Here is a 26,705-nt window from a genome sequence, read left to right as displayed (position 1 = left end):
ACGACAGTTCTGAAAGTACAGTGAACTCATTGTCATGTTCAAGAAAACTGGTTTGAGCCGACTCGATAAAGTGTCCGGCGAGTGTTTGTTCGTTTGTTTTTTTAGATTTTTAAATGGTTAAATAGTTTTGATTTGATTTGTTTCGCTGGTTGACATACACAGGGCTGTTTGTTGTAGCCTCTGTTGAGACATGTCCCTCTGTGTTTACATTCAGCACCAACCCCGTATATGCAAGAACGTGTATGTGCTAAATGAGCTATAAAAGCAGATGGTTGTCTGGCGGCATCTGCAGATAGAGAAACCAGAGAGAGCCGCAGAGCAGCTGCAGGAAAGCCCTGTGGGAGTCTACAGCGCCGGCCACCGGTCTCTCCGAGCGAGCCGATGGCACTCTGTAAGGAACAAGCACACTTCTCGGTATGTAAAAAGACTGCAGCTGTGGTGTCGTCACTGAATATGTTTTCAAAAAGCTTTGGCTCGAGAAAGCCTTCGTAGTCTTTATCAAGTGGCTTCTTGTTAAATGGTTTTGTGCTGCTTTCTCTAGAAGTCGCGAGTCAGTCAAAGATCACAGAAACTTGCTGTGACATGTTGGTTTCATGTACGATTATGAAACGTGTGCCATAAACTGAGAGTAAGGCGTTTGAAATGGGTTATGGGAAAGCTCAGCTTCTTCAGCCTCTGGTTTTTCAAAATTATTTTCTTGCAGTGGATTTATTTTGAATAATGAAAATATCTCAAACCACCATGTTTATGCCAAAAATCTGAATGAACATATTTATGTATAAATGTTTACTCCACATGGCTTTCCTGCATTTCTTTCAAATTTAAAACTATCAAAATATTAGAAAAAAGTCCTGAAAGGACCTCAGAAGAATTGATTTATTGTAAATATGCAGATATTTACATATGATATATGCAGCATTTTAGACTTGAAGATTTGTTGGTTTCAGGAGGATTAAGCAACATAATCCACCAAATAATTTGTGTACACAGCAGCAAATATAAAAAATTAGTCGGGCTACAACTAATATTTAACCTGACAGTTGTTATCACTTCATAAAATGTCAAAATAATAATAGTACCAAAGTGAAAGTTCCCACAGCTCTACACGATGTCTGTAAATCTCCAAACGCCAATAATGTAAAAGAGAAAACGACAAGCAAAGTAAATGTCTGGCATTTCCACTCAGCCTAAACAATCACAGATCGACTAATTGATTAAACCTTTCAGCCGCACACCGGGTTCAAACTGAAACAACAGCAGCCTTCATCCTACAGTCGAGAGGAGATTTGTTTAAATTAAATCATAATGGATTTTCATGCCATTAACATGCCCCGTGTTTCCACATCACAACAGCCCTCATTAACATCTCAGCTCCTCCCCTGAGGGCAGCAGTGGGAGGCAGCGGGTGGAGGAGGGTGTGATGGTTGAGAGACGAGGCTTGTTTTTCAGTATGCGCAGCAGGAAGGAGGGGGGGAGACAAAAAGAGGCGAATAGGTGAGAAGAAGCCTGGATTCAGAAGCCGAGCCTGAGCAGGATCCTGCTGCTGTTCTGTAACATGATCAATGACCTTGCATACTGTCAGATCCCGGTTTCCTGCACGCGCTCGCTGGCTTTTGTTGCTCTCTCTGCCTCTCACTGTACTCAGCCCCATAAGCTCCAGATCTAATTAAGACTTGTCTCTTTTCCTAGAAGGCTTGGCGGCTGTAATAGTCTCTCCTCCTGTAGCGAAGATGGCACTGTGATTAGATTCAGAGATACGAGAGCAACAGCTGCCAGCTGGATGAAACTTATTGGCCTGAATCGCGTTAGATTCCTCTGATTGGGACCGCGATTGCGTCAAAGCCTCTGAGTTATAAATGTGTGTTCAGAAGTTTTTCTACATTTCCTCAAAGATCAGCCTCAGCAGAGGGGTGGAAGATGTACTCAATCAGCCGAATCATGTTTTTGTAGTATTTTCAGCAAATATACTTAGTTTCAAAGCAGTCAAATTAATCGTTGCAAAGCCAAGAGGATCTATTATGGGCATTTCCACCCTCTGCATTTATAGTCTTGGATGCTACTAGAGCAGCTTTGCATGATGTGCAGTTCAGTTTTTCCTCATGCAGTCCCTTACTTTATCTACTGTATGAAAAATAACTATTTGTAAAACAGAAGGTTTGAATAGCAAGTGGGCGGGGCCAAAAGCCTCATTATTTTGGCTATATGAACGTCCTCCACAGTCCTTGATCAGTCAGTTTCAGGAATGTTTTCAAATCTTTTACGAGGTTTGTTAGCACGTGTCTGTGTTGCTCATTTCTGTAACTTCCGGAAACCACTTAGGTCTCTAGTTTTAAATTTATTCCTTGACGTTTTTGGCATTTTTCCGAACACATTGTAACACAGCTTCATACACTATACACTAATACGGTCATCTCAGGCACACAGGACTGACTGTGAGCACAGAGGCCACACCCACCTGCAGTTCAAACCCCCTTGTTTACGAGGGGCAGCCAATCGTGAGAAAGTAGACTTGTTTCAGACAGTGGATGAACTGAGCAGTAGGTGTAATGGAGGTCGCTGTTTTGGATTTTACATTTTACTGTTTACTCTGAAATATCTGAAAATATGAATCATGAAAAAGAAAAGACAAATATCCGTTTAGTGGAAATAAAAACCACTAATCTGACATCTCAACCAAGATAAGTTCACTGGTATTGGTAGTATAATCTTAATGTTATCTATGTTTTTCTTTGAGAGCAAAACACAATATTTGGCTGCATAGTGTGGTGTGGTGAAATGAAAGTAGCATAAAATATAAGTATATACAGCGGATTTTGACCCTTTTGCCAAAAATCTGCTCGTTTCCGATGAGAGTGTGTGAACGTGGTTTTTGTGTTCGGCTGAAAAGATTTCTGATCGCGACGGTATGCATTTAAAATTCGAAGATGAAGCCAAGAGAAGAAATTTTCAACGTGAACTCCCCAAACAGAAAAAGCCAGAGAGAAGAAAAGCCTCCCAGCTCTGTGACTGCCCTGCTCACGTGGTTTTTGATTGGTTTCAGTTTGGTATTTGGAGTATGAAGGGTCAGCGTGGGCGACTGCTTGTATGCAGCATGGATTGGAGACTTTTTGGCAGTTGAATTCGTGGCTGTATTGAGCTGAATGGCTGTGGTAACCCTGATTGTGCGAGTGTTTGTAGATATCTTAAAGCTAATGGACAGCCAGCACACACACACACAGGGACAGTATTAGAGGTTAGTAGCTGGATTACTTCATTCAGGCTGTGCTGCATTATCACCAGCTCGGCTGTCATTAACTCAGATGTTCCCACAGAGATGAGGCGCAGTGTCCTCCACTGCTCCACTCACACACAAAAACACACAGTGATCCCTCTTTAGGTCAGTTTTAAAGACAGAGGAGTTTGGGCGCTTGGCCGTCAAAAGTGAGTCACTGCTTATTTTTGCTTTTAACATGCCAACACCAACTTTTTATGCTGCAGCTTTGGCCGGCCTAATTACAGTGTGCCGTGTTGATCCTGGAGTTTTTGCCTGTGAACTGTTTATCTTCTTTACCCCGGCAATGACACTGCAAAAAGTGCTTGGTCACGCTGCATGTTGTCCCTGGCCTGGATAAATATTTATCTGATTTTCTGAACCTCTTTTGCAGCCAAACTGTAAAACCCTGAGAATTCCCCATAATGACTAATACAAAAATAAAGCAGAGGGAGCTTCCTCTTTTTTCCCAACCAGACCACAGTACAGTGAGGTTAAATGTGCAGGCTGGCGTCACTTAGGGAGACACTTTTGTCATTTAACTGCCCGGCTCATCGCGTTTATGTAACGCAGGAGGCCAAGCACTTGTTGGAAGTCTGCCTGCTGTGAGCGGGGTGAATCCCCTCCTTTTAACTATTGACTCTGGTCACTTTAAAAGCTCGGAGTGAGCCCTCCCACAGCGACCTGCAGGCTGTTTCTCACTGCGACCTTGCAGCTTTATCTCACCCCCTCAGTGTCCGTCAAGTCAGCTTTGCTCCGCCTTTGGGGAGCTTCAACTGAGCAACACAATTTGTTGTTGACTTAAAAAATCCTCACAAGATTCTGCAGTTTTCACGGCCATTTCCAGAATCTTGTTTTTTGTTTTTCGCCCACACTCAGCCTTGAATGTCTCTTTTTTTTTTTAAATTTTGGAGTTGAAAAGAAAAACAAAATTGCCGCTGGGTGCCTCTGAGAGCAGCAGCGGTTTGCTGTTGTTTAAGGCAAAGTAGAGGAGGCTGTATTTATAGCTGGGACACTTCAGGCAAATGAAAGAAAATCGCATTTGACTCTGCTCTCCAAAGAGGGAAACTGACCATCAATCATTTCAAAATCACATTAGGAAAAAAAAAAAGTCTAACCCATATCCCTTCAAAAACCATCACTTGACTTCAATAACTCATGATGGCAGAAGAAGGAAAGTTTCTCTGTGCTCATACGTGAACATACCAGCATGAATTTCAGAGGCCAGTCGACTATTTGAGCTGATTAGTTTAGATTTAGTTTCGTATTTACAAAATTGGTGTATCTGTCATAACATTTGAGAAGCTGAAACCAGAAGTTGCTTAAAAATGCACACATTGTTGATTCATTTCCTTTTAATTCGATTGTTTACTTTGGCTTATCCTGGAAACCTTGAAACAATATAAAGTCCTGTATCCAAAACACAAAAATATTGGCATATGTAATGTTAAAAACACACATTAGACAGCTTGTTTTTTTTTTTTTTTTTTTTTATGTCTGAAGAGAATAATGTATTAGGATCTTTGTTAAATATCATCAAATGCATACACACTAAGTATTTCCTGAATAACGTGTGCGTAAAAGCAGAAGCAGTCTCTGCACAAAAAATCAAAACCATGGTGTCCTCAGATGGGGAAAAAAGCTCAATTTAAGACTCATGTAATACTGCTTCAAATGAAATTTAGGATTAAACACTTCAAAAGTTTCCCTCAGTGTGTTGATGTCGATATGAAAATGAACAGTGGTGTGTGAATGATATGCTTTTTAATGTGAAAAGGAAAAAAAAAACACCTCAGACTAACGTGCAGCCTCATTGTCAAAAAGGAACTGAAAGACTAAGGCTGTGATGTTTAAAAAACAAAAAAAGGGGGGGGATAAAAGCAAAGTCCTCTGGTAAACACCTCAGTCTTCTTTAGCCCGTGAGTGAGCTGTTAGGCAACCAGCAGTTGGCAGGACGCTTTAAATTCCTCCGAGACAAACAGAGAGAGGGAGGGAGGCCGAGAGAAGGATCCCCTGGAGGGTGCCAAAGCCGGTTTTAGTGACGTCAGCCGGCCTGCACTGTTGCTCTGTTTGGCCGGGCCCTCCCTTCCTCCTCCCCCCCTCTCCCTGGGCCTTACAGGAATTCCCCTCCTCGTCACATTATTCTGAGGAAACCGCAGGCAACGCCCCGTGCTGCTGCGCAGCCACAGCTGATAGGGCGGAAACGCAGGCTTGTGACTGCTTGTGTTGACACAGACTTAAGTATGCACTTGTTGTTCTCTGCAGAGTCTCCTTCTGTCTCCTGAACAAAAGGAGTTCACATCAGCAGCGTCCAGCAAAGAAGTGAGTTTTTGTCCCGTGAAAGAACCCACTCGTCACGCTCTCGGGGATTCTCGGCAGCGTTTCCTGTTTACCCTCTGAGGTCAGAGGTGTGAAGTTTAGCTTTTGTGGGGGGGGTCGGCGAAGGCTTGTGGGACACCTTTTCCTCAAGTCTGAGTCGTCAAAGCGAACGGCATAGACAGGAAGCAGTCAGTGAGCTGTCACTCATTCACGGCGCCTCAGTAATCAGCCAAAGTTGGGCATCGGGGCAGTCGAGCGTGAGGGATCCAGAGTGTGTTTGAAAGTTGTTTTTATCTTTGGATGTTGCTGTGACGGGAAGCAGCGCTGCCATCTGGTTTGATGTGGCACACTCTGTACAGGATTGCAGGAAACACAGCAACAGATTGATGTGTAAGTCTGTGATGAAGTTTCACTTTTTCTTAACTTTGAAATGTAAATATGTCATTTCTAATCTGCGCTTAACTGTTTTGCATTTATGCCGAATGAAACCAAGTATTTATCTGACACGTTTGCTATTATTTTGGCTTTTCTCCCCCTCCTCATCATTGTTTTGCCTTTAGTCAAAAAATAGTGAAAACCCTGCACCACAGATTCTGCAAACTGGAGGTGACGTCTTTTTAAAGTGGTTAAAAAATATTCTGTGGATTTCTTGTCATCTGTTAAGTAAATGTTGACCGCACACTGTGATGGCTATAACGTGCTTGCACCTTTGTGCATTTAGTTTGGTTATTCATAAGCCTCATTTAGCTTCCTGTTGCCGCTTGGAGGTATAGTTGGCGAATATGCTTATTTACTTTATTTCTGACAGGTGTGTGTGCGTAGTAAGCATATACACCTCGAACCGGCAGATGCTTGGCTTAGCATAAAGAGCGAAAACAGAAGGAAACGAAGTGAATCCGCATTATCGCACCACATTATCACACATTATCCACCGTAAAAACAAGCCATCGCAAAACAAAGAAAAACAGACTGCTGCTCATTCTTCCTCTGCAGGACCAGTAACGTCCTAGAGCCTCTGCTGGCTGCAAATACAATATAGCTTTAGTGAGGATAAGAGGCGGTTCAACCCCAGTACACTGAACCCAAGTTTTCCTCATTGCATTCATCACAGTAATGTTTGTGTTTGTAAGAATGGCTGAATTGTAGTTAAAAAGTGCTCAGTGAGAGTAGAAAAGCACTTTATAAGTACCAGTCCATTTATTATTTACTGCTGACTGTACCAGCATGATTTGGAGAGGACGATACTGGTCCTGTGTGGAACTAACAATTATTTCCAGCTTGTTTTTCCCACTATAATTAGAATTAACCTCATACTAAGATAACTACCTGCTCACTTCAGCTTCAGATTTACTGTCCAGATGTGTGAGAGGTATTCATTTTCTTACTGTCACAACATCATCAAAATATTCTTTCATTTTATTCCTCCTGTTGATGAAATGCTCCCCTGCTCTGAACATTTGCCTGCTAATATTTTGTCCAAAAGTAAATAAATATATAATGCTCGGCATTAGTTATACTAAGTGAGTGTTTATGTCAAATATAAGTCCATAAACAGATGGGAAATCTGCAGTAATAATGACAAAGTAGCTCAAGAACAGCTGCTAAACTAACTAATATTCAGTTTTAATTCATTTCAAGACAAATTTAAGGAAGGATCATATTTGAAAAGCTTAAATTTGAGGTAGCGTGGTCTGCTCTGAGCAAAAAAAATCATAATGAGAATTGAATTAGGTGGGTTGATTGCATTAATCTGAATATTAAATGCCTTAAAGGTCTTTCAAAACCTCAAATTCTTATGGTCCCCCCCTGCCTCCTACCTCCTCTCCTCCTCCTTGTTGCTTGTGTGACGCACGGAGCTCACCGTACGTGTGCAAAATTTATTTTCACGCTGAAGTGACTGAAATGTGCTTCCTGTCCCACACGGCCCATCGAGGCGTCGCTTGACGCCACATCGGCCGTCTGTCGCCAAGCTCAGTAAAGCGGAACTGCCGCAGCGTTGTTTCTTCTGTGTCACAGCCCCTCAGCAGCCAGGGGGAACTCGAGACGCTGACTGGATGCAGTTTGACATGCAGCTTGTTTTTACTTCCAGTTTCTTCTTTTTTTAGACTCCTCAAAGAAAGAAGTGGGTGTTTGTGTACAGTTGAGAGCTCGCTGCTAAATTTCAGTGACTGTTTCACGTCTTATGTGAAACTGTCGGGCTCAAACGGTGACATCAAATCCAAACTGAAAAGTTGCTCACAGTTCAGTTAAGGGTTTTTAAGGGTTTTTTTCCTCACAGAACAGGAAATGTGTGCTAGAGCTGAAACAATCAGGAATTGACTGATAACAGTTTGATTTGATTTTAGTGGTTTGAATGATTGAATAAGCATTTTAATATCTTTTCAAATGAATAGTTCAAACTTTACTTCCATATTTAAGAGTTTACATGGTGTCGAACATGAGAAGAGTTGTGTTGTTAGTTGGGGTTTGAGTGCTCTTATTGTGGTAGATCACCGTAGCTGCAGGGGGAAGCTGTTCCAGCTGAGAGAGCTCGGTCGGCGGCGAGAGCCAGACGGGAACTGGGAATACTAAAAGCTTCTGGTCGATGGATCGATGGATAAATAACCCGGGGCGAGCCCGTGCATGTGTTTTTATGTGACGAATAATATTTTAATACTAATTTAATGCTGATTAACCAAATCGCTGATGGTCCTAACGCTTTCTACGGCTGATTAAATATTTCTTGATTTCAGCTTCTCACATGTTAAATGTTTCCCTCGGTGTATTAAATCACTGTAAGCACGGTGTAAAGTATTAAGCTCTGGATGGCTCTAATGGAAATTTCTCACTAGTTTCCGATGCTTTCAACCCAACAATTAAGTGACGGATTTAAAACCCAAATGAATCTTTAATAGAAACAAAATGAAATAATTAGTCGCAGTCGTGTGTAAAGTAGTTGCTTCATTGAAATTAAATAGTGGTGTTATATTGAGAGTATGTTATATATAAACAGATTCAGCATATGAACAACAAAGTGGAATTTGAAGGCATAAGACGTGATTTTTGGTACTGGAAGTCTTCTGAATAGGACCGACCAATCAGCTTTGACTGAATGCAGGTGAATAATTTCTACAAACAGACATTGGCTGAAGTAATGTCTTTAATCATTGGGCTTATTCTGATGTTGATTTATCTTTTTCAATTTTATCTGCTTTCATGGTTGGACTGCAAACGGTAACAGGAAGTCTTGACCAGAAACTTCAGCTGTTACACCCAAACCTGATTCCACTTTTACTTTAGTGCTAGTACGTCTACGGCTCTGCTGGTTTTTTTTGTTTGTTTTAAAACTCTGTAAGTTGAATATATTTTGTTTTTTGGTCTGGTTTTGTTTTAGTTCTGACACCTGGTTAAATTTGTGTTTCAATGCAATTTTGACTTCGCATTTTGGTTCAAGGGTTAAGGAACAACTTTTCAAGCTTTGACCAACAGTGAAACAAATCTGCAGAGATCCAGAGAAATCACAACTCTGCACGACTCAAATTTTTTTTTAAGATTATTTTTGAGCTTTTTATCTTTTTTGACAGTTTGGCAGCAAAGAGGGAGCGAGTGCATGGTAAGAAATGCAGCAAAGGGCTGCAGGCCGGACTCGACCCCTGGCTGCTGCCCCACAGCCATAAGTCATACAGGCATCTGCTCAACCAGTGAGCTAAACTGGTGCCTGTATCTGTCAATTCTTTCTATTCGTTTTAAGGAAAACCATAAACCGTAGAAACTACCTTGATTTTTTTTTTCTAAAGTAAAGATTAGAGGAAATTATTGGAATAAATTAGAAACAAATAATAAATCTGGGATATTAACTGCAGCAGCATCTTAATTTTCTTGGGTAGCTTGTTAATAATTTTTCTACAAAACGAGCTTGACACCTTCCGTGATTTGCAGCTGCGGGATGGAACGCATCATTTATCGTGTCTTGGCTTTGCGTTTGGAAGTCTGGTTCTCTCTCGTCTATTTTGGTGCATACAGCTTTTTGGGGGAGAAGGTTTTTAATGCGTGCGTGGACCGAAAAAGATAGAAGAGGATAATATTCACGTTCACGTTCATCTCCGCCCGCACCATTAAAAACCCCTACACATGAACACAAACACGCACTCTTCTACCCACCCGGTAGGTTTCTCGTTATATCAATTTTTCACAAGGGTGCCCACGCGGTCCCAATAATCAGTGGCCTCCAGTCTGCTGCTTCTTCCACCTACAGTTTCCTGCGGAGGCAGCAGTACTGTACCGATAGCGCACCAAACCTCTGTCTTTGTCTGTGTGCAGGAGGGAGGGTGTGATCTATTTTTCATTTGTTGACTGGGTGTTTGCAGCTTCATCACTGTGAGGATGCAGTAGCTTTAGCTCTTATTAGCATTATTTTTAGAGGTAACTAAGACAAGTGCACCTCTGTCACGGCATTGTTCAGCTTGTGTGTGTGTTTGCTGCCCTGTGTATAAGATCCTCATCTCTCCTCTCTTGATGGTGATACATTATTAAAAGCTGCCCGCCTGAAGCTCCAGTTGATGCCGGGGTTTTTAAAATATTTTTTTTAACTCTTACCTGCCCTGCTGCTGTCACTTCCACTCAACACGCTGCTCATAAACAACACGGTAAACAGCTCTACTCCTGCCTCCCTTCATCCACATCCCTTCCACCTTGTCGCCCCCGCTTCGTGGGATGTTTAGCAGACAGCAGCTGATCTCCAGGCTGCGGGGGGGGGGCAGGATAGGATGAGGATCAGCAACCCTGAACCACTTTTCCAAAAAACTGATGGCGCACTGCGTAAAATGTAAACATGAAGAGAAAATAATGATTTTAAAATATTTATTTTTAGGTTAAAAAAACGTATTTGTTCAGATATAAATGGGGTTTGCAGAAGTAAAAACTGGGAAGGAGTCTCTGCTTTGACTCTGAGGGCAAACAGTCCCAGCAATTAAAACATAGCATTTCTCCAAGTAATATGCAAATAACAGCCACGTATCTGTGGTACGCAATATAACTGAAGGAGTCAGAAAATCAGAAGGAATCTCTGTAAGGGACAAGTCTGTGCAAGCACTGGGACGGCTTTACGTTTGTAACCTGATTCTGCGGCTCACTCAAAAACCAGTAACACAGTCTGTTTCTGGATCTTTTCCTTGTTATTCGTTTTATTTGCATAGTAAACTTTTACTTTGCATGTGTGGATGCAGCAGCACAGTTGACCTCCCTGTGCCCCGGTGCAGCCACCGTTAATGCTAAAGGGTTCTCTGCTATTCAGATGAGGTTTGGTTTGGGTTTTTTTTTCCATAAAATGACTTACTTATTACAGCAAGACATTTTACATACATCACAGCATCTGTATTAAGAGTTTATGTCCAGCCCGTAGCCCAGACCCACTGAAAACATTTATTAGGGAAAAAAAAATAGATCAAAGGAGGCACTGAGATATTAAATAGTCAACATTTTGCATCTAGATGACTAAAAGCATTTACCTTTATGAACTACATTCATCTCGTCAACTTCTAAATGCGTACAGAGACTGCTTTTAAAGAAAACAATCGAGTCCAGTCTTTACAATTTTGTAAAATTCGTTTGTTATGAAATATTTCTACTTCATCATAAAAATAGGCTTATTTTATGTTAGTGTTCACCTGAGGCAGATCATTTTTAAAATGTATATACATAAATAAAATTATATACATTTACATAATATATATGTAAATTTATAATACATTTATAACACATGCATTCAGTACATTACTTTCTTTTAAATTTCCTAATTTAAAAAAAAGATATATATCTCGTAGCCTTGCACTCAACGATCCTAGTGGTCTATCACACTTGGGGCTTGCTACCCAATCTCAGGTGGGAGTGATGATATCTCCCCCCTGACCTGTCGTCCTGGCTCCCCCTTGCCATAGCATGTGTGTGCAGTAGGCTCGCATGGGGGGGTCTAGCGTTAGGACCCTTACTGGATACAGATGCCCCAGGCGGGAATCAATTTTGTGACACTCTAGAGGCGTGTAGTCTTACAGGTAGGTAGGTAGGTAGGTAGGTAGGTAGGTAGGTAGGTATGTATCTATCTATCTATCTATCTATCTATCTATCTCAATGATTAAAGACTGAAATTTGCTTAAATTTTTGGAAACCTCAAATATTTAACTGGTGTATCAATATTAACGTGCCAATAACCATAATTAAAATAATCAGTCCTAAAAAGAATGAAACGTGTTGCACACGCAGTATCACGCTATGCAGTTGAAAGGTTTATTTTCAAAGACCTGACTTAACGGCAACAGAGGAAACTGAACCTTCTTCAAGTATAAACTAAGAATCCGTCCAGAAATTTGATCTCAGAAATCAAGCAGAAAAACACTTTAAAGAAATTTTAACCCGCATTAGATTTTAGATTCGATTTTTGTCCCGAGTCTTTATGCTCTCTCCCTCTTCATCGGTGTTAGGTGTTCCCATCATTCTCTCTGTGTCTGTGCTTTTGTGTTGATTAGATTTGATAAAGTGAGAGGGAGCTAATGCGAGGAAGGGAGCGGGAGTGGCAGTCGCCTCGCGCTGAGCTGACTGGTGATGATGATTGACTGCAGGGTAATGGGACACTCAGTGCGATTGGGGATTCCTCTGCGCTTCCTCATCTTTTGTTCGGTCACTCAGGAAGCACAAGCTGTACTTCCTTCGAGTCGTTTCAGTCTCAGTTCTGCATTCAGATTGGCTCACCCTGCTCGAGACCGCCGGCAGGCTGTTTTCACGGGTGTGTCCGCGATGATAAAGAATGTGTCACGCACTGATGACAACCCTTATGGACACTTATTGCTGAGGACAGCAAAAACTCAGTTTCTCCTCTGGAGGAGACAAAGATGAGATCGACAGACTGCCTTTAAAGGTGACGGCGAGTTCTGCACAGCTCATGCATCTGCCAGCTGTTGTTATGAGTATTGTACGAGGGGATGCCCATGTTTAATAATAGCGTCATTGTCAAATGAAGCCATTCAGGGAGCGATCAGGATTCTGTAGAAGAGAAAATATTGTTGCCTGTACATCTGTCATTTAAACTATAATTACATAAAAGAACAAACCGGGCGTTTATCAGAGTTGAAATGGTTCCCTATTTGGCTGCAGCTGGTGCAACTGGCATGATTTCAGCCTTTCTGTCTATTAATCCTGCTCTAATCAGAGGGAACCAAATTAAAAGACTGTAAGGAGAAGCTACGTACAGCACAGCTGAAATACTAATTTCATTAATCTGCTAAGTACTTTGTTGATTAATCTTTTTTTGCAAGTAAAGTAATAGTAATTAAAAAAGATGTTTATGTTGCCAATTTTTCCTTAAAAACAGTTCAGGAACCCATATTGTTGGAATTGGTATCAAATGAGACACAACTGAGAGCAGATTTCTAAATATTTTATGAGGAAATAAAGTAAATTGTGGATTTTGTCTGTTATCTAATCAATTAAAGGACAGATAAGCTTTGATTTCTACCGTATATGCCTGTTTTATCTCTCACTTAATGCTGACAATCCTTTCTTAATAATTTTTGCCAATAAATTGATTTCTTGGCCCCCTGAGCCAAATGTGAAACTGCCAGATTTCTTTTAAAAGCTGCACAAGACAAACAAAAGCAGGAACATTATCTAAACAGCAAATGTCTTACCCACAGTTACCTGAATAGGTTCAATGCTTTAGTGCTGTTTCGAAGCAGGACTGCAATAAATTGTTTTTAATCTCAGTCAATCTACTGTTTCTTTTAAATTGTTATTAATTCATGAATTCATTTACCTTTTTTAATATTATTTAGTTAATGATCTGTAAACAAAGCAGAGAAAACCAGCTGGAGGAAGGGAATGTGGAGTACCATATATTCCTTAATAAATGACTTAATTATGCATAAATGATCAGTGTGCTTTATTTGCTAATTAGCGTATGGTTGCTCAACTAATTATCACCATGGATTGCCCATTTTTACGGAGTTGGAAAATGTCCTCGTCTGTGAGTGAGCGCATGCATCAGTTAGTGTGAGGGTGTCTTTGATGGGTGTTTGATGGTAGCGTGTGAGTGAGTGTTTGCACAGAGCCGGGTGGGTACAGCAGGCTGGTGGAGGTGCTCGAGTTACATAATCCCAAACTCCCTCCCGCGCAGTGACAGCGAAGAGGGGGGCAGCTGCCGAATCCCATCTTGTCATCTCCGCTCTCCTTCTCCTCTTCCTCTCCTCTTTCCCGTTTGATCCAGCAATAAGCGCCCGCTGTCCTCCTGCTTCCTGCTATCATCCACACATCAGCTTCAGGCACTTCAGTCCACCTATCTGGATCGAACTATCACGGACACGACACCAACCTTTTCCACAGAATTTGTTTTAATTTAGTACCTCAGACGTGATTAAAAAGACGGCTCAAACTATGGTCCAGCAGCAGTTTTCGGGCTTCTCGTTGGTGTGCTGGTGTAGTGTCGCGCATACTGATGACACCTCAAACCCCTCGCAGATGCTGTTTTTGTGAAAAACAATTATCCCCCTCCCCACACGCACACATCTTTGATGCTATAACAGGGGAAGCTGAAGCCAAACTGTTGGGGCCATCTGAAACACGTGAATTTTGTGCATATGGCTGCCATGAAACGCTGCCACAGTGCTGTCGATGGCCGCCATTTGGCTCGGCGAGGCCCAGCAGGGAAGGCTGTTGAGTAAAATATGAATTTTTACAAGCTGGCAGTGACGGGAGGAGGGTGTATGAGCCTGGTGGTTATTTGTTGGCCAACAGGCAGAGGGACTCTCAGCGGGGATCCAGTGCCAGGGAGATGCAGTTGTGATGCTGCTCGATGTAGGGTGAAATGTAATATTATTATTATCCAGTAGGAGGGTGGGGATCTAGTTTGACATAGGTTGTTTTTTTTAGAAGTTTAGATCATGTTTAGATCTGCAGCTCATCTGTTTGGATGGGCTTCCCCTCCTACCCAACACTCCTCCCCCCCCACCATAAGTGCAAGGTTGTAAACTCACATCAGGTGGGCGCTGGTATCGAAAGGTGTGAACGTTTTCTTTGCCGTTACGTCATCTTTGCCCTGGGGGTAACGGTAATCATATTTCCTAGTCATCGTAGACAGCACAGAGAGAGGAGTGGGCTGGAAGATGTCGAGCGGGGGGGGGCATTAAAGATTTGTGGTTGTCATGACAGCAACCAGAGAGGAGACTGACTCCCTCGCCCACTAACCTCAGCCTAATTGACATGCACCCGCCCACTCAGGCCTCTCCCAGCCTGATCATATCCTGAGATATCACGTTTTATAGATCAAAGATCAGGAGTCGGCACCCTCGAGACTGAGGGCGAACTTCCATCTGCGTTTCGCTGCTGTCCTGTTGTTTCATTTGTAGGAGAACAGAACAACTTGTACATCTCTTTACAGTCATCAGCTGCACATCAGACTCCTTTGTGATTTAAGTAAGACAAAGTACCACTGCATGTTTAAGTTGCATATCGATCCATGGTGCACTAAATTATTAAAGCCTCTTGCTTACAGTACAGTCTACTTAAGCGCACCAAACTCCCAGGGCAGCAGCCCAATGTGCTTTGTAAGGGCGATGATCATTTCTTTTTGTGTTTAATGGTTAGAAGGAGCCAAAAGAATTGGAGTATGTACAGCACAGTGTTTTTAAAAAGCAGTTCAAGGATCCTACAAATAGTTTTTCTTCCCTTCTATGCTCTGTTTAAAACCACACTTGTAAGCAGTTGCCCTATAAGTGGCTCTGTCTGACTTTAATGTCCTCAAACTGTGTTGTTTTTTGTTTTTCTCGCTTCCTTCAAATTTTGTGGTCATGTTACACAAAGCAGCGCTCTGCTTTTCATCACCACTAACATTTTGTATGGATTCCTTTGTGCTGTTTTTGCTGAGGTTATGGTACAATTACACCAATTTTTTCTTTTAGATGGCACTGGGATGGTCGCAAAGCCCACATGTAGCCCTCACCCACACTACCTCAGCAACCCCAGCAGCCATAATGAGGCAAATATGAGCAACCCCATAATAATTCCCTGCTTGTTTAATAATTCGGGCGCTCTGAGTAGAATATTTTTCTCGTCCTTATTGAGGGTAGTGCTGCCTCGCCCCTTTCCATTCACCCACGCTGGGGTTTCCTGATCTTTTCCATGCTCCAGAGCTCGACTTCATGGGTGTCATTCAGCGCGAGGGGGTCGTGTTTGCAGCTTGTTATGTAAGAAGAAGAATATGCTCTATGATAGCTTACACTCCGCTCTCCTAACATACACAACCACTAATAAGATTTTTGGTGGGCAGTAATCACTTACGCCCTTGTTTGCCAGCGCGCTCTAATATGAGACATATGTATATCACGCTGTGTAGACTATGAAGCATATGCTCTCTGAAGTCTACCTCGGAACCTCCCGACCACTAAAATAAGCATTTATTATCTCAAATTGGTTTGCAGCAGCACAGATATTTACACGAGGAAGCCGTGAGGGTGAGCCGTGGTAGCCATGACTCTGAGGGAAGCTTCGGGATCCTCTCTGTTTGGAGAAATACCGTGCCGCCTTCGTTGCCAGGAAAACACAGCAGTTCCTTTGCCTTTGGATGCCAAGGGCGTTCACGTGGTCATTTATATGTAAACAAATGCGTACCTCTGTCTTTGCTCTCTTTCTATCTACCATTTTGTTAAAGATGTGCAGATAAACAAACGCTCTACCCTCTCCTCGTGTGCCTCGGTTGCTGTGTTTCTGCTGGCAGGGTGCCTTTGTTTTGCTCTACAGCAGCGCAGGGGTGGGGACGCATTATGTAATTCGCGGCGTGTGCCTGGGATATAGAGAGGGAGAGAGACTGAGAAGGGTGTGACTATAGTAACACAAACACACAGAGATGATGACATAATCCCTGACCTCCTCTGTGGCCTGCTTGTGTCCTCCCCTCTGAGTATTCCCGGCATTGGACTGTAAATTTGGGAACCACAGAGGAACATCCTCTTTCACTCTCCATTAACATTTGTGCAAAATTACTCCCACCGGTCCTCAAGGACTCCGCTTGCATTCTAATGTCAGAAGCAGGGCATAGAAGTCTTTGTGGGTTTGTTTTTCCATCCAGTTTCCATGGATGGTTTGGGAAGGCACGGACATGCTACAGTAGTGGCCAGGCTCTGGTATTGTGTGTTGCATGCAGAATTTTACATTTTGCTTATAGAAGCCTGCAAAAAAAAAGTCAAATTACTGCAGTATCCAGGAAACAAAGCTGTCAAAACAGCTCAGAATATGTTTTGCATAATAGAAAGTGAGGAAAAGAAGAAAGAGCTGCTAATGGTCCATCAGATTTCCTGAAAGTAATGAGTTTGCACTTTCATTTTTCATATGAATTTTTTTATTGTTATGGTTTTAATGAATAAATATGTCTGCCTGTTGCTTGAACTTGGAGAAGAAGTCAGAGTTTTGAACATAAATTAGAAATAATGAGTGCTGGACACGTACTTTCATATTCTGTATCCTTCCTCACTCCCACAGCCAGTGGCAGTGACCCTGCAGGAGCAGGAAACCAGAGGATTTAACTCATCTCTTTGCCTCTATTCCACTGTGTATAACCCACTCACGCCACAACGAGCCAGTCTATATAATTAATATTGATTACAGTACTGCGTCACCTCCCACACATCCATATGGGTCATACAAAAACAGGTTCTTAACCTGCTGGATGTGGGTGATATGCTGTGACATATAGAAGAGCTGAATTGAATACTCTTGTGCCCCCCGAGGGGCGTAAACTGCAGTTAAATATGCAAATTGATCTGTGGGTTAGAGCGCACACTGTGATAATGACAACGAACCCACCTTATAGACTTGTTTGCAAACTTAATCTGTGTATCAAACACCCTCGTACTGCTCTTTTCTGTAAGTGGGTGTGCCTGCGTGATTGTGTTTTTGTGTGCGCCCCCCTTCATATGATTACAGTAGTTTCCATAATGGAATAGTGCACTCTCTCTGCTATGGAAGAATGTCTGTTTTTCATTTGAAAGACCTTCATCCTGCTGCAGCCGTGTGGGAAGCATCCCCAGAATCATTAGTTCATTCTGCACTGCCTCGACTGTCGAGCGCGCTGCTCTGTGCTGAAAATGGTTTCTGTTCTTGTGTTGCAGATAAAATCGAGGAGGCACAGAAAGAGCTTAAAGACCCCAAAGGCTCACAGAAAGGTAAGAGATCTCTTATCAAAACTTGCAATTTCCAGAGAACTGCGAGGAAAGCGCTCTCTTTCATTTTTAATGTAGAATATCTTCTCTTTCACCACCTCAGGGTTTAAAGTGAATTAAATAAGTAATTTAACCTAAAATAAAGCACAAGCAAAAAGCGCAAAATAAATGCAAAATCACTGATGTGGAAAGGAAAGATTATTACATCGGTCACATCAGTGAGGCACGGCAAGCACATTTCACCCAGAGGAAACCCAAAGTGCTTCAGGGTACGCGGGCAAAAACACTGAAAAAAATTATAATAAAAAAGTAAAAACAACAGTGATTTACTGTTATTAATATGAATAAATCCTGCATTTAAACAGGCAGACTCATTAAGGTTTTTATGGTAATAAAGTGCTTGAACTCGTGTTTATTGTAAGAGGTACAGCTAATGTTAGAAAGGCTTGCAAACCTGATATAAGTACTGTATTTAAAGGTAAAAAGAGAGCAGAGGTAACTGCCCTTATAAACATCATGTGTGGGGTTTTTTTAATTTTTATTTTAGTGAAGACTGATGCATTTATCATGTCTTCTGAGCATGAAAGCAGATATTAGTGGCAGATGTTTATGTGGTTGCACAAAAATGTCCCATTTAAATTTTAAGGTTTTCTTTAAAAGCAATTAGATATTTAACTACCAAGTACTGTAGAGCTGTTGATGCTTCCAGGTTGGTGTGAACTTGTAATTTCTACCTGGTCTCCAGTGAAATGTGTGATTTATACTTCTGCAGTGAATCTATGTAGAGCCTACGACATAGCCTTTCACAGGTGTGTGACGCTGTTGCCAAATTCAGCCCCTAAACCACGATGGGCTGCCAGCGATCTGGTGGATGGAGTTTATTTATTTTTTTGTTCACGATCCATTCATAATCATGTGATAATGCTGCAGTTAAATTGAAATAAAAAAATATATATAAATTATTATTATCCGTCTCCTCTAAAGATGAACCCGGCAATTAAATTGGAGAATTGCGTCATCTACTAATCAGAAGATCAGGGTTTGATCCACAGCTCCTGTAGCCCTCTGTGTTGATTTTCTTTGGGCAAGATGGTGTTAGAGCGTGTACGTAAAGGGTAAAAAGGGCTCAACGGCAAAGAAGAGTGCGCTGTGTGCGCTTAAGAGGACTTTAAGTGCTCAGTAAGAGTAGAAAAGCGCTATATAAGGACCAGTGTATTTACCATAAAATGTTTCCTTTGTTTTGATCTGTGTGCATAAATTCTCAGTAATCTTTCCATTGTGCCCCGACTGAACACACGAACAGTTTCTTTGATAAGTGGACTGTTGTGTAACTACATTGAAATAGAAAAGCCAGTTTGACTAAGCTGTGCCTGAGAATCAGCCTGCTGTGCATTTTCCTTTTAATGACACTCAACCTTTGATTGAATCAACCACTGTAAATGGGATTGGGTGGTGATTCTAAATAGGGTATAAATATCTCAGTCCACCTCTTAAAGTACAGCAGGTAGTTTTATCACTGCCAGTAAGTCAAAGGGTAATCTCTTTGGCAACCTGCCTTATGAAGAAGTATGTCAATTGCCCTTGGTCTAGATAACTAAAGGATCGCCTTTATTTTACATTAAATATATTATTTTAATGCAGTTACAGGAACATAAGAGTGTTTAGAAATGAGGAGAAGGTTAACAAAAAGGGCTTCTTTTATCTCAGTGACTGTTAATGATGGAAAACTTGTGGTGAAGTCACGTCCCTTTTTTGAGAACTGGTTTGTGTAGTTTGGATGAATAAATATTGCCTTTCCCATGTCTTTTAGCTACAGTTTGTACAAAGATTGTTTTTAAGCATCAATTAGAAAAGGTTATTTTAAAAAACAGGGTTTGTTCAGAAGACCTTGTTATATTGATTGCATGGCAGTTTTAAAGCCTCTCTAGTTGCATGGTTGCGTGGAGAATGGATTTACTTATGTAAAGGGAAGCCCTTGAAAGAACCCTGAAGTCATCTTGGGAAATACCTACACAGGCCAGGAAACTGTGACAGGCTGTGACACTGCTACTCTTGTGCAACATGCCCATGAAAACACTTGCCTCAGTCATTATTATGGGACACCATTGCATGGGTGTGCCCTTTTTAAAACAGTGCACCTATTATTATAAGAATGCAGCTCAGTAAGCACGCAGATGTACTTTGTTATACGCTAGTTATTTGCACCATTTTCTGATCAGCCGAGCCTTCATAGGTCAACATTTCTTATCAACAAGGGCAAGAAGTGACTGTTACTTGCATAATAAAGCGTGGGTCTCTGTGGTATTAGTCACACAGCTAACGAGTGCGAGGGCGAAGTATCTTCACTGTAGTATACGTCTATCATTATCTAAATAAAACAAATTATCGATAAGCTGATGGAAAACAAAGTAGGCTGCAGAGAAAGCTTTCACAACTGGAATGTTGAAGCTCTCAAAAAGCTGTTTAAGACATATTTTTATATATAACAACCACAAATGTTATGTATTCGTTTTACAGTTGGATTAAAATGATAACACATGTACATGTAAATGTGCAGTATGATCCAGAATAGTGTCACTATTTGTCACTGGAGATAACACAGCTTATATAGTACAGAATTAATAGTAAAAGTAGTTAATTTATTTAAATAGTGGGAAATAAAGCAAAAACAGAACAGTCAGTAATTTTAATAGACTGCAGTCTACTTGTTTTATTGTTTCCAGTTGGAAGATGGTGCTGGTATTGAGATTAAAGTGTGTTTCAAACATTCTTCATGCGCTATAAAGGGGTAAAACAGAAGCACTGTAGTGTGTGAGCTGTTGATCTTTTTCTTTTCCTGTGTGCATTTTTGTTTTAGTTTCATGGAACAAGAAGAGTTAGTTATACGAAAAATATGATTTTCAAAATGGCATTAGAGTTATTTCCTGTGTCCAATAGAGATTACATTTAAACTCATTTTATAAGCCAAGGTTGTCAGCAGTAGAAGTTAATTTTTTCAATAATGTCATTTGTGCTAACTCTTTGTGGTAGCACTGGAAGAGAGGAGATGAAGGAAATGGTTATTATACCACCTTAATTATTGTCTCTGTCTCCACAGGGCTATCTGACAGCAGTCGAAGAAATGCGGACAGCATAAAGGGTCTTAAGAGGAAGAAGGTTGTTGCAGAGAATCAGCTAAAGAAAATTCCAAAATCTCCAGTGAAGAAGCCCCTGCAGTCAAAAACATCTGCTGAATCTGCTCTCCGAGGATCTTCGTCCAAGGAAACTCCGCATTCTTGCTCCTCCTCCTCCAACAGTCCTTCCCACAATCTTTCAACATCGCCCAGTGGAGAAAGTGACCAAAAGTATGCTCAACCAGTTGCAGCGTCCCCTGACAAGGGGTCATTTTCTGCTGAGGCTGAAAGGCTGAAGCAGGAAAAATCATCTTCTAGGCCACCATCGCTTGAGCTCACAGCTGGTGAGGAGGACACTCTGATTACTGCTAAAGGAACTCTAAAGCCTAAAGAAAGCAAAAGCCAAGACTCCAGCTTTGACGGAGATCCTTACGCCAACAGCGCTCCACTTGATGTTCTACTTAAGGCCATGGAGCCTGATTTTAGCACACTGGCTGAGAGGAAAGCCTCGATGCAGGTCACAGCCATCGGTAAAGCCAGTGGTGAAATCACAGCAATGCCAGGTGTCAATGTTGGTCTCCAGACCCAACCTTCCCATATGCAGACCTATTATATTGACAAACAGGGCAATGTCATTGGCATTGCAGCGCCAATACAGGGAAATCTACAAACAGGTCCACAGGGTACCGCTCCCCTTGCTACACCGCATTTTATGCCCGTTGCTTCCAATCCAGAAAATCCTAGCTTGCACATAAACTTTAATGCAGGACCATCTACTATAACTCATGCTCCTGTTCCCTCTGGCTCAAGTGCTTTGCCACAAAGCCAACCACCAGTTGTGCACACATGCCAGTCCCTCTCAGCCAGTGTTCCCAGCAGTATTCAGGTCCCAGTTACACCAGGCAGCAACCAAGTTCAGATGACCACTGTTATGACCTTTGGTGCTGAACAGGTTTCCAAAGACCAAAAGCCTAAAAAACCAGGAAAGTACGTTTGTGAATACTGCAACCGGGCATGTGCAAAACCCAGTGTGCTGCTCAAACACATCAGGTCTCACACAGGAGAAAGGCCATATCCCTGTGTTACTTGTGGCTTCTCATTCAAAACCAAGAGCAACTTGTACAAACACAAGAAATCACATGCTCATGCCATAAAACTGGGTCTCATTGCACGCTCCGAATCAGGAGGTGGATCGCTATCTCAAGAGTCTGACAAAACCACAGGAACACATTCAGAGGCAGAGGAGAGTGGAGACAGCGATGAGGAAGGTAGCACTGCCGACTTAGACCCCGACTCGTCACAAAGCAGCGTGGCTGCTTTGTCTGAAAACAGTTTACTGAGTGCAGGTGGAACACAAGCCAACCATGGGGAAGTGGACTTATCCGGTGTTTCTGACTCAGTCAAATCATCCCCAGCTCAGAGAGCTCACGAGCCTAAAGTAACAGCTGCACTCCCAAAAGTTGTTGTGTACCCAGTTAATGTCTCCCCTCTGAGGGCGGATAGTCCGAGAGTTACAGGAGCAGCACCTGAGCAAGCTGCTGCACAACGACAACGAGACTTCCAGACTGCCAGTCTGAGATCGAATATCACAGTCTTGTCATCTCTGAAAGGGGTGGATGGTGCAAATCCCTTACTAGAAACCGTCAGTGAAGATGAAGACCAACACTGCAAGTCTCCACTGTTAAGTGGGCACGCTCAGCTTCAGCGGCAACAAGCAACAGACTTTTCTCAGCAGCAACAGCCTAAGTGTCTACTTAGTCCACGTAGTTTGGGAAGCACTGATTCAGGTTACTTCTCACGTTCTGAAAGTGCTGATCAGGCCATGAGTCCACCCAGTCCATTTGTAAAGATAACTCCACCAGTAGATGTTGATATTGCCAAGAACACTCTTCCTAATGTCCCTCCTGTGGTTGCCTCAGTCATGCATGTAGCACATGAGCAGAGACCAAGGGCGATAGACGGACAAATGCGTCCACGATTAGAAGCCAGTGCACGCTCTTTAGAAGAACGAATTACAAAGTTGATATCTGATAATGAGATAGTAGTTGACAACAAACAGCTGGACAGTGTAAAGCCAAGGAGGACCTCTCTTTCAAGGAGAGGTAGCATAGACTCCCCGAAGTCATACATATTTAAAGACTCTTTTCAGTTTGATCTTAAACCAATGGGAAGAAGGTCAAGTTCCAGCTCAGACATCCCCAAATCTCCATTCACTCCCACAGATAAATCAAAGCCAGTATTTCTTCTTTCTGTACCCCCCCAATACCCACCGATGGATTGTTTGCCAATAACAAGGAGCAACTCTATGCCTACTACACCAGGACACACTGCTCTTCCCCTTAATGTTGCTGCTGTCCCCCATCCTTTGCGCAGCAGCCAGTCATGTGATGACAAAATTAGTGCACTAAATGACGATGTATTTTCATCAGCTCCATCAACCCCAAATCCTGCAATGCATTCTCGTACCTTGGTCAGACAAATAGCAGTAGAGGACTTTTCCCACAATGAGAGACATGGTCTCCCCTCTGTTCGCTCCATGGATGAGGGCTATATCGGACAAAGCAATTCTGCAGAGCACATGCAAAGAAGCAGGTCTTTTGAACACAGTCAGGAAAGAAACAGAAAACCTCAGCAGACTAAAGGCACGATGTATGAGTGTGAAACGTGTCGTAACCGGTACAGAAAGTTAGAGAACTTTGAAACTCACAAGAAATTCTACTGCTCTGAACTTCATGGTCCAAAAAACAAACCAATGGCTGCCAAAGAAACTGACCAAGATGTTTTTCATGTTAATTTACAGCAGCCCATAGCAGGAGCAACCACAACTGGGCCAGGGGTACTTGATCAACAGACATCATTCAGGAAGAGGAGGAAAATGAAAAGTGTTGGTGATGAGGATGATCAGTCTCCAACTGATACTAGTGCACCTTGCTCTGTTAGTTTTGAGCTACCAGCAGTTCTGGCAAACAGGAATTTTCCTCACCATGCTGTAATAGTAGATATACAACCCAAAATCAACCAGCCAAAGCTACCTCAGATACAGCTTGTAGCAAGAGGCATTAATTCTCCAGATTCCAGACTTTCGCCAATACGAGAGACCCAGATCAGTACCCCTGCTAAAGGAGACTTGCAAAGGCAAGGCAGCGGCACTTCAGTCATCAGACACACCAACTCTCTCAGCAGACCCAATTCCTTTGAGACAGAGTCTATTGACAGGATCTCTCCTGTTGATAGCATGGAGAAGGATCCCCTGAACAAACCCAAATCAGATGTGGCATCTGGTGTCTTAACTGATGGTTACCATGAAACCATATCAAAACCTAAGAGCACAGATTATGGAAAACAAAGAAAGGAGCAGTGCACTGATAGGACAGTGGCACCAGTTGGTGAACACTCTACTCCTATCCATCAGTCTCGCCTTGTTCGTCAAAATAACATTCAAGTTCCTGAGATTTTAGTCACAGTGGAACCGGACAGAGAACATGAAACACAGACTGCTGAACCAGCAGATAAACCTGCAGATCAGTTCAGCTGGCCTCAGAGAAGTGAGAGTTTGTCAAAGCTCCCAGCAGAGAAACTTCCCCCTAAGAAGAAGAGAATTCGTCTGGCTCAAATGGATCATTCATCGGGCGAATCCAGTTTTGAATCGAGCCTCTCACGAAGCCTCAGCAGGGACAGCAGTCTTTCTCGTGGCTCCAGCATCTCAGCCTCTTTTGACAGAGATGAGCCATCTAGATCGGAGAGTCCTTCTCGAGGAGAGTGCGTTGGTAAAATTCCAGAGACTCAGTGTTTGCCAACAGCTTTCAACACCCTTGGTGTGCCTGGAATGATGAGGCGTGCCGCATCTGAACAGATCACATGTACTCAACCCTCTGTGGAGATTTCATGTGACTACCGCAGCAAATCCTTTGACTCTGGCAATGTATCTCCAAGTAGATCTCTGTCACCTGCTGGACAGCCAAAAAGTGGACAACTCTCCCAACTTTCCCAGGTGCCACTAATTGAAAGGAGACGGGGGCCATTAGTTCGGCAGATGTCTTTAAAAATTGGACCTGAAAGTCAGCAACCTGTTAGGAAAGCTGCCGCTCCTTTAGATAAACCTCTCATTGGAAATGTTAGCTCTTTCACTCAGAACAGACCCCAGCAGATTCACATTACTAGCAGGCGCGCAGTGCCTCAGCCCTTTGTCCTGCACACAGAAGAACCACCACTGCAAAAGAATGAGCAAATGGTGCAGAGCATTAATTTGGGTAGCCCAACTCAGCAGCCTCAAGTCCATGGCCTTCCACATCCTTGGCACCAAACATCAAGGGTTCAAATTTGCCAAAAGATACAACAACCACTAAACCAGATCTTGGTTTGTCGAGAGAACATCCAAAACAAACCAGCTGACACAGAAGAAAAAAAACATTTTGTGCCCAAATACCAACTACAGTGTCCAGCTCTGAGAACAGGCCAAACCTTTTCCTTCTCTGGCACACAGGGAGCTCAGATAGCCCTGCCAGTTTTAACAATACCAATTGCCAATCCGATTTTGAGCATTTCAAAATCATCTGATGTAATCCAAAATTTGTATGTAGCTCAACCCAGTCAACAGGCTGCAGACAGTAAAACACAGACGGTTGTTTTGTCGGGTGAACAGCGAAGAGAATCATTTGATCAAACCCAAGGAAGTGCTGTACCACTGCCACAGATCTTGATAACTCACGAGCAGATCCACCCTGCTCACTCTGTGCCCAATAAAAATAGTCTGTCGTCGACTCCCAGTGTGGAAAGTGATTTTCGTGTTGTAACAACTGCAAAGAAAGATAGGACTCAAGCTCAGACAGGAGGCCCTCATAACCGCACTGTAGAACAAACTCCTCTTGGGTCTTTACATTGCACGCAGAAACTGGCATCAGTAACACTATGCCCGCAGCAGGAACCCACTGCATCAAGCAAACGAATGTTGTCACCTGCAAACAGCTTGGACATCTACATGGAAAAGCACCAAAAACGAGCTAAAGATGAGCATGGTGTGGCCTGCCTCACCGATGGACGATCAGTCAATTATCTTAATTCCAAGATGTCGGAGGTGACCCGACAACGGAAGCTGACACTCGTTAGGCAGGTGTGCACAACTGAACCAGTGGACAGTCCCATTGAGACGGAGGCCCCACCTCTGCCCCAGGTTAAGTCAGATGGGGAGAAGGACTCAGAGGCTACTGATGATGTTAAACCTATGTCACCTGATGGTGCTGGGATAGAAAAAGATACAATAACTGTTATTCATGAAGAGACAGGCCCTATCCTGAATACTACACTTGGTAGCCAGGGAACCTCCATGCCAGCCAACAACAATCTGAAGCCTCAAGAAAAAGCTGAGGAACAGAGGTGGACTCCAGCCAAATCCCCAATTAGGCCCTCCAGTTTCCACGGTGGTCAAGTGAAATTGACCACATCTGTGTCTGTGGTTAACACAAAAGACAGCCACCGCCTGTCTTTCCCCAGCCTGAAGACCACCACCACTTTCACATGGTGTTTTTTGATGAAAAGGAAACCTCTCCATGTTCAACAGACCGACCTGAAGACTTCAGCATACGCTACCTGGACAGCCAAACCCAACAACCCTAACCCACTGGGGTTGCCTACCAAGGTGGTCATGTCTTTGTTTGACTCCAAGCAGAGCTCCAAGAAAATACACTACACATCAGCCATAAAAACAAGTGGGAAATCGGACATCTTGTCTTACTCAGGCAAGCTGAAGGATGTCATGCCCAGGGTAAGACTAACTTTCTGCAAAGTCTGAAATATCATAATGTTGTAATGATGACTTGTTTCTTGAGTCACATCCAAAAATATCAT

General features: G+C 42.6%; 1 protein-coding gene and 1 long non-coding RNA gene across 5 annotated transcripts in view; one reads left to right on the top strand and one right to left on the bottom strand.

The window, feature by feature from the left end:
* The window catches only part of hivep1 (HIVEP zinc finger 1), a 65,700-nt gene that overhangs the window by 34,784 nt on the left and 4,211 nt on the right, over positions 1 to 26,705 (top strand). For 3 of the 4 annotated variants that reach the window (XM_085261740.1, XM_085261741.1, XM_085261739.1), the window contains 2 exons: positions 17,698 to 17,751; positions 20,846 to 26,622. In XM_085261740.1, coding sequence (XP_085117866.1) covers positions 17,698 to 17,751; positions 20,846 to 26,622 — 5,831 coding nt within the window. Of the gene's footprint in view, positions 1 to 5,544; positions 5,960 to 17,697; positions 17,752 to 20,845; positions 26,623 to 26,705 lie in introns of those variants that run through there. The other variant, XM_085261742.1, reaches the window with a different exon arrangement.
* LOC146548876 (uncharacterized) overlaps positions 4,181 to 26,705 on the bottom strand; it is a 100,016-nt gene continuing 77,491 nt past the window's right edge. The window contains exon 3 of the long non-coding RNA XR_014890357.1: positions 4,181 to 5,920. This is a non-coding gene — a long non-coding RNA (uncharacterized LOC146548876). The remainder of the gene's footprint in view (positions 5,921 to 26,705) is intronic.

The sequence above is a fragment of the Mchenga conophoros genome, linkage group LG22, assembly GCF_057382185.1.
Source record: "Mchenga conophoros isolate Kocher_MC1m ecotype Shallow Benthic linkage group LG22, M_conophoros_male_GT1.1, whole genome shotgun sequence".
Classification (NCBI taxonomy): domain Eukaryota; kingdom Metazoa; phylum Chordata; class Actinopteri; order Cichliformes; family Cichlidae; genus Mchenga; species Mchenga conophoros.
Note: the sequence above shows the minus strand (reverse complement) of the source record. Positions and strands in the feature narration are given on the sequence as shown.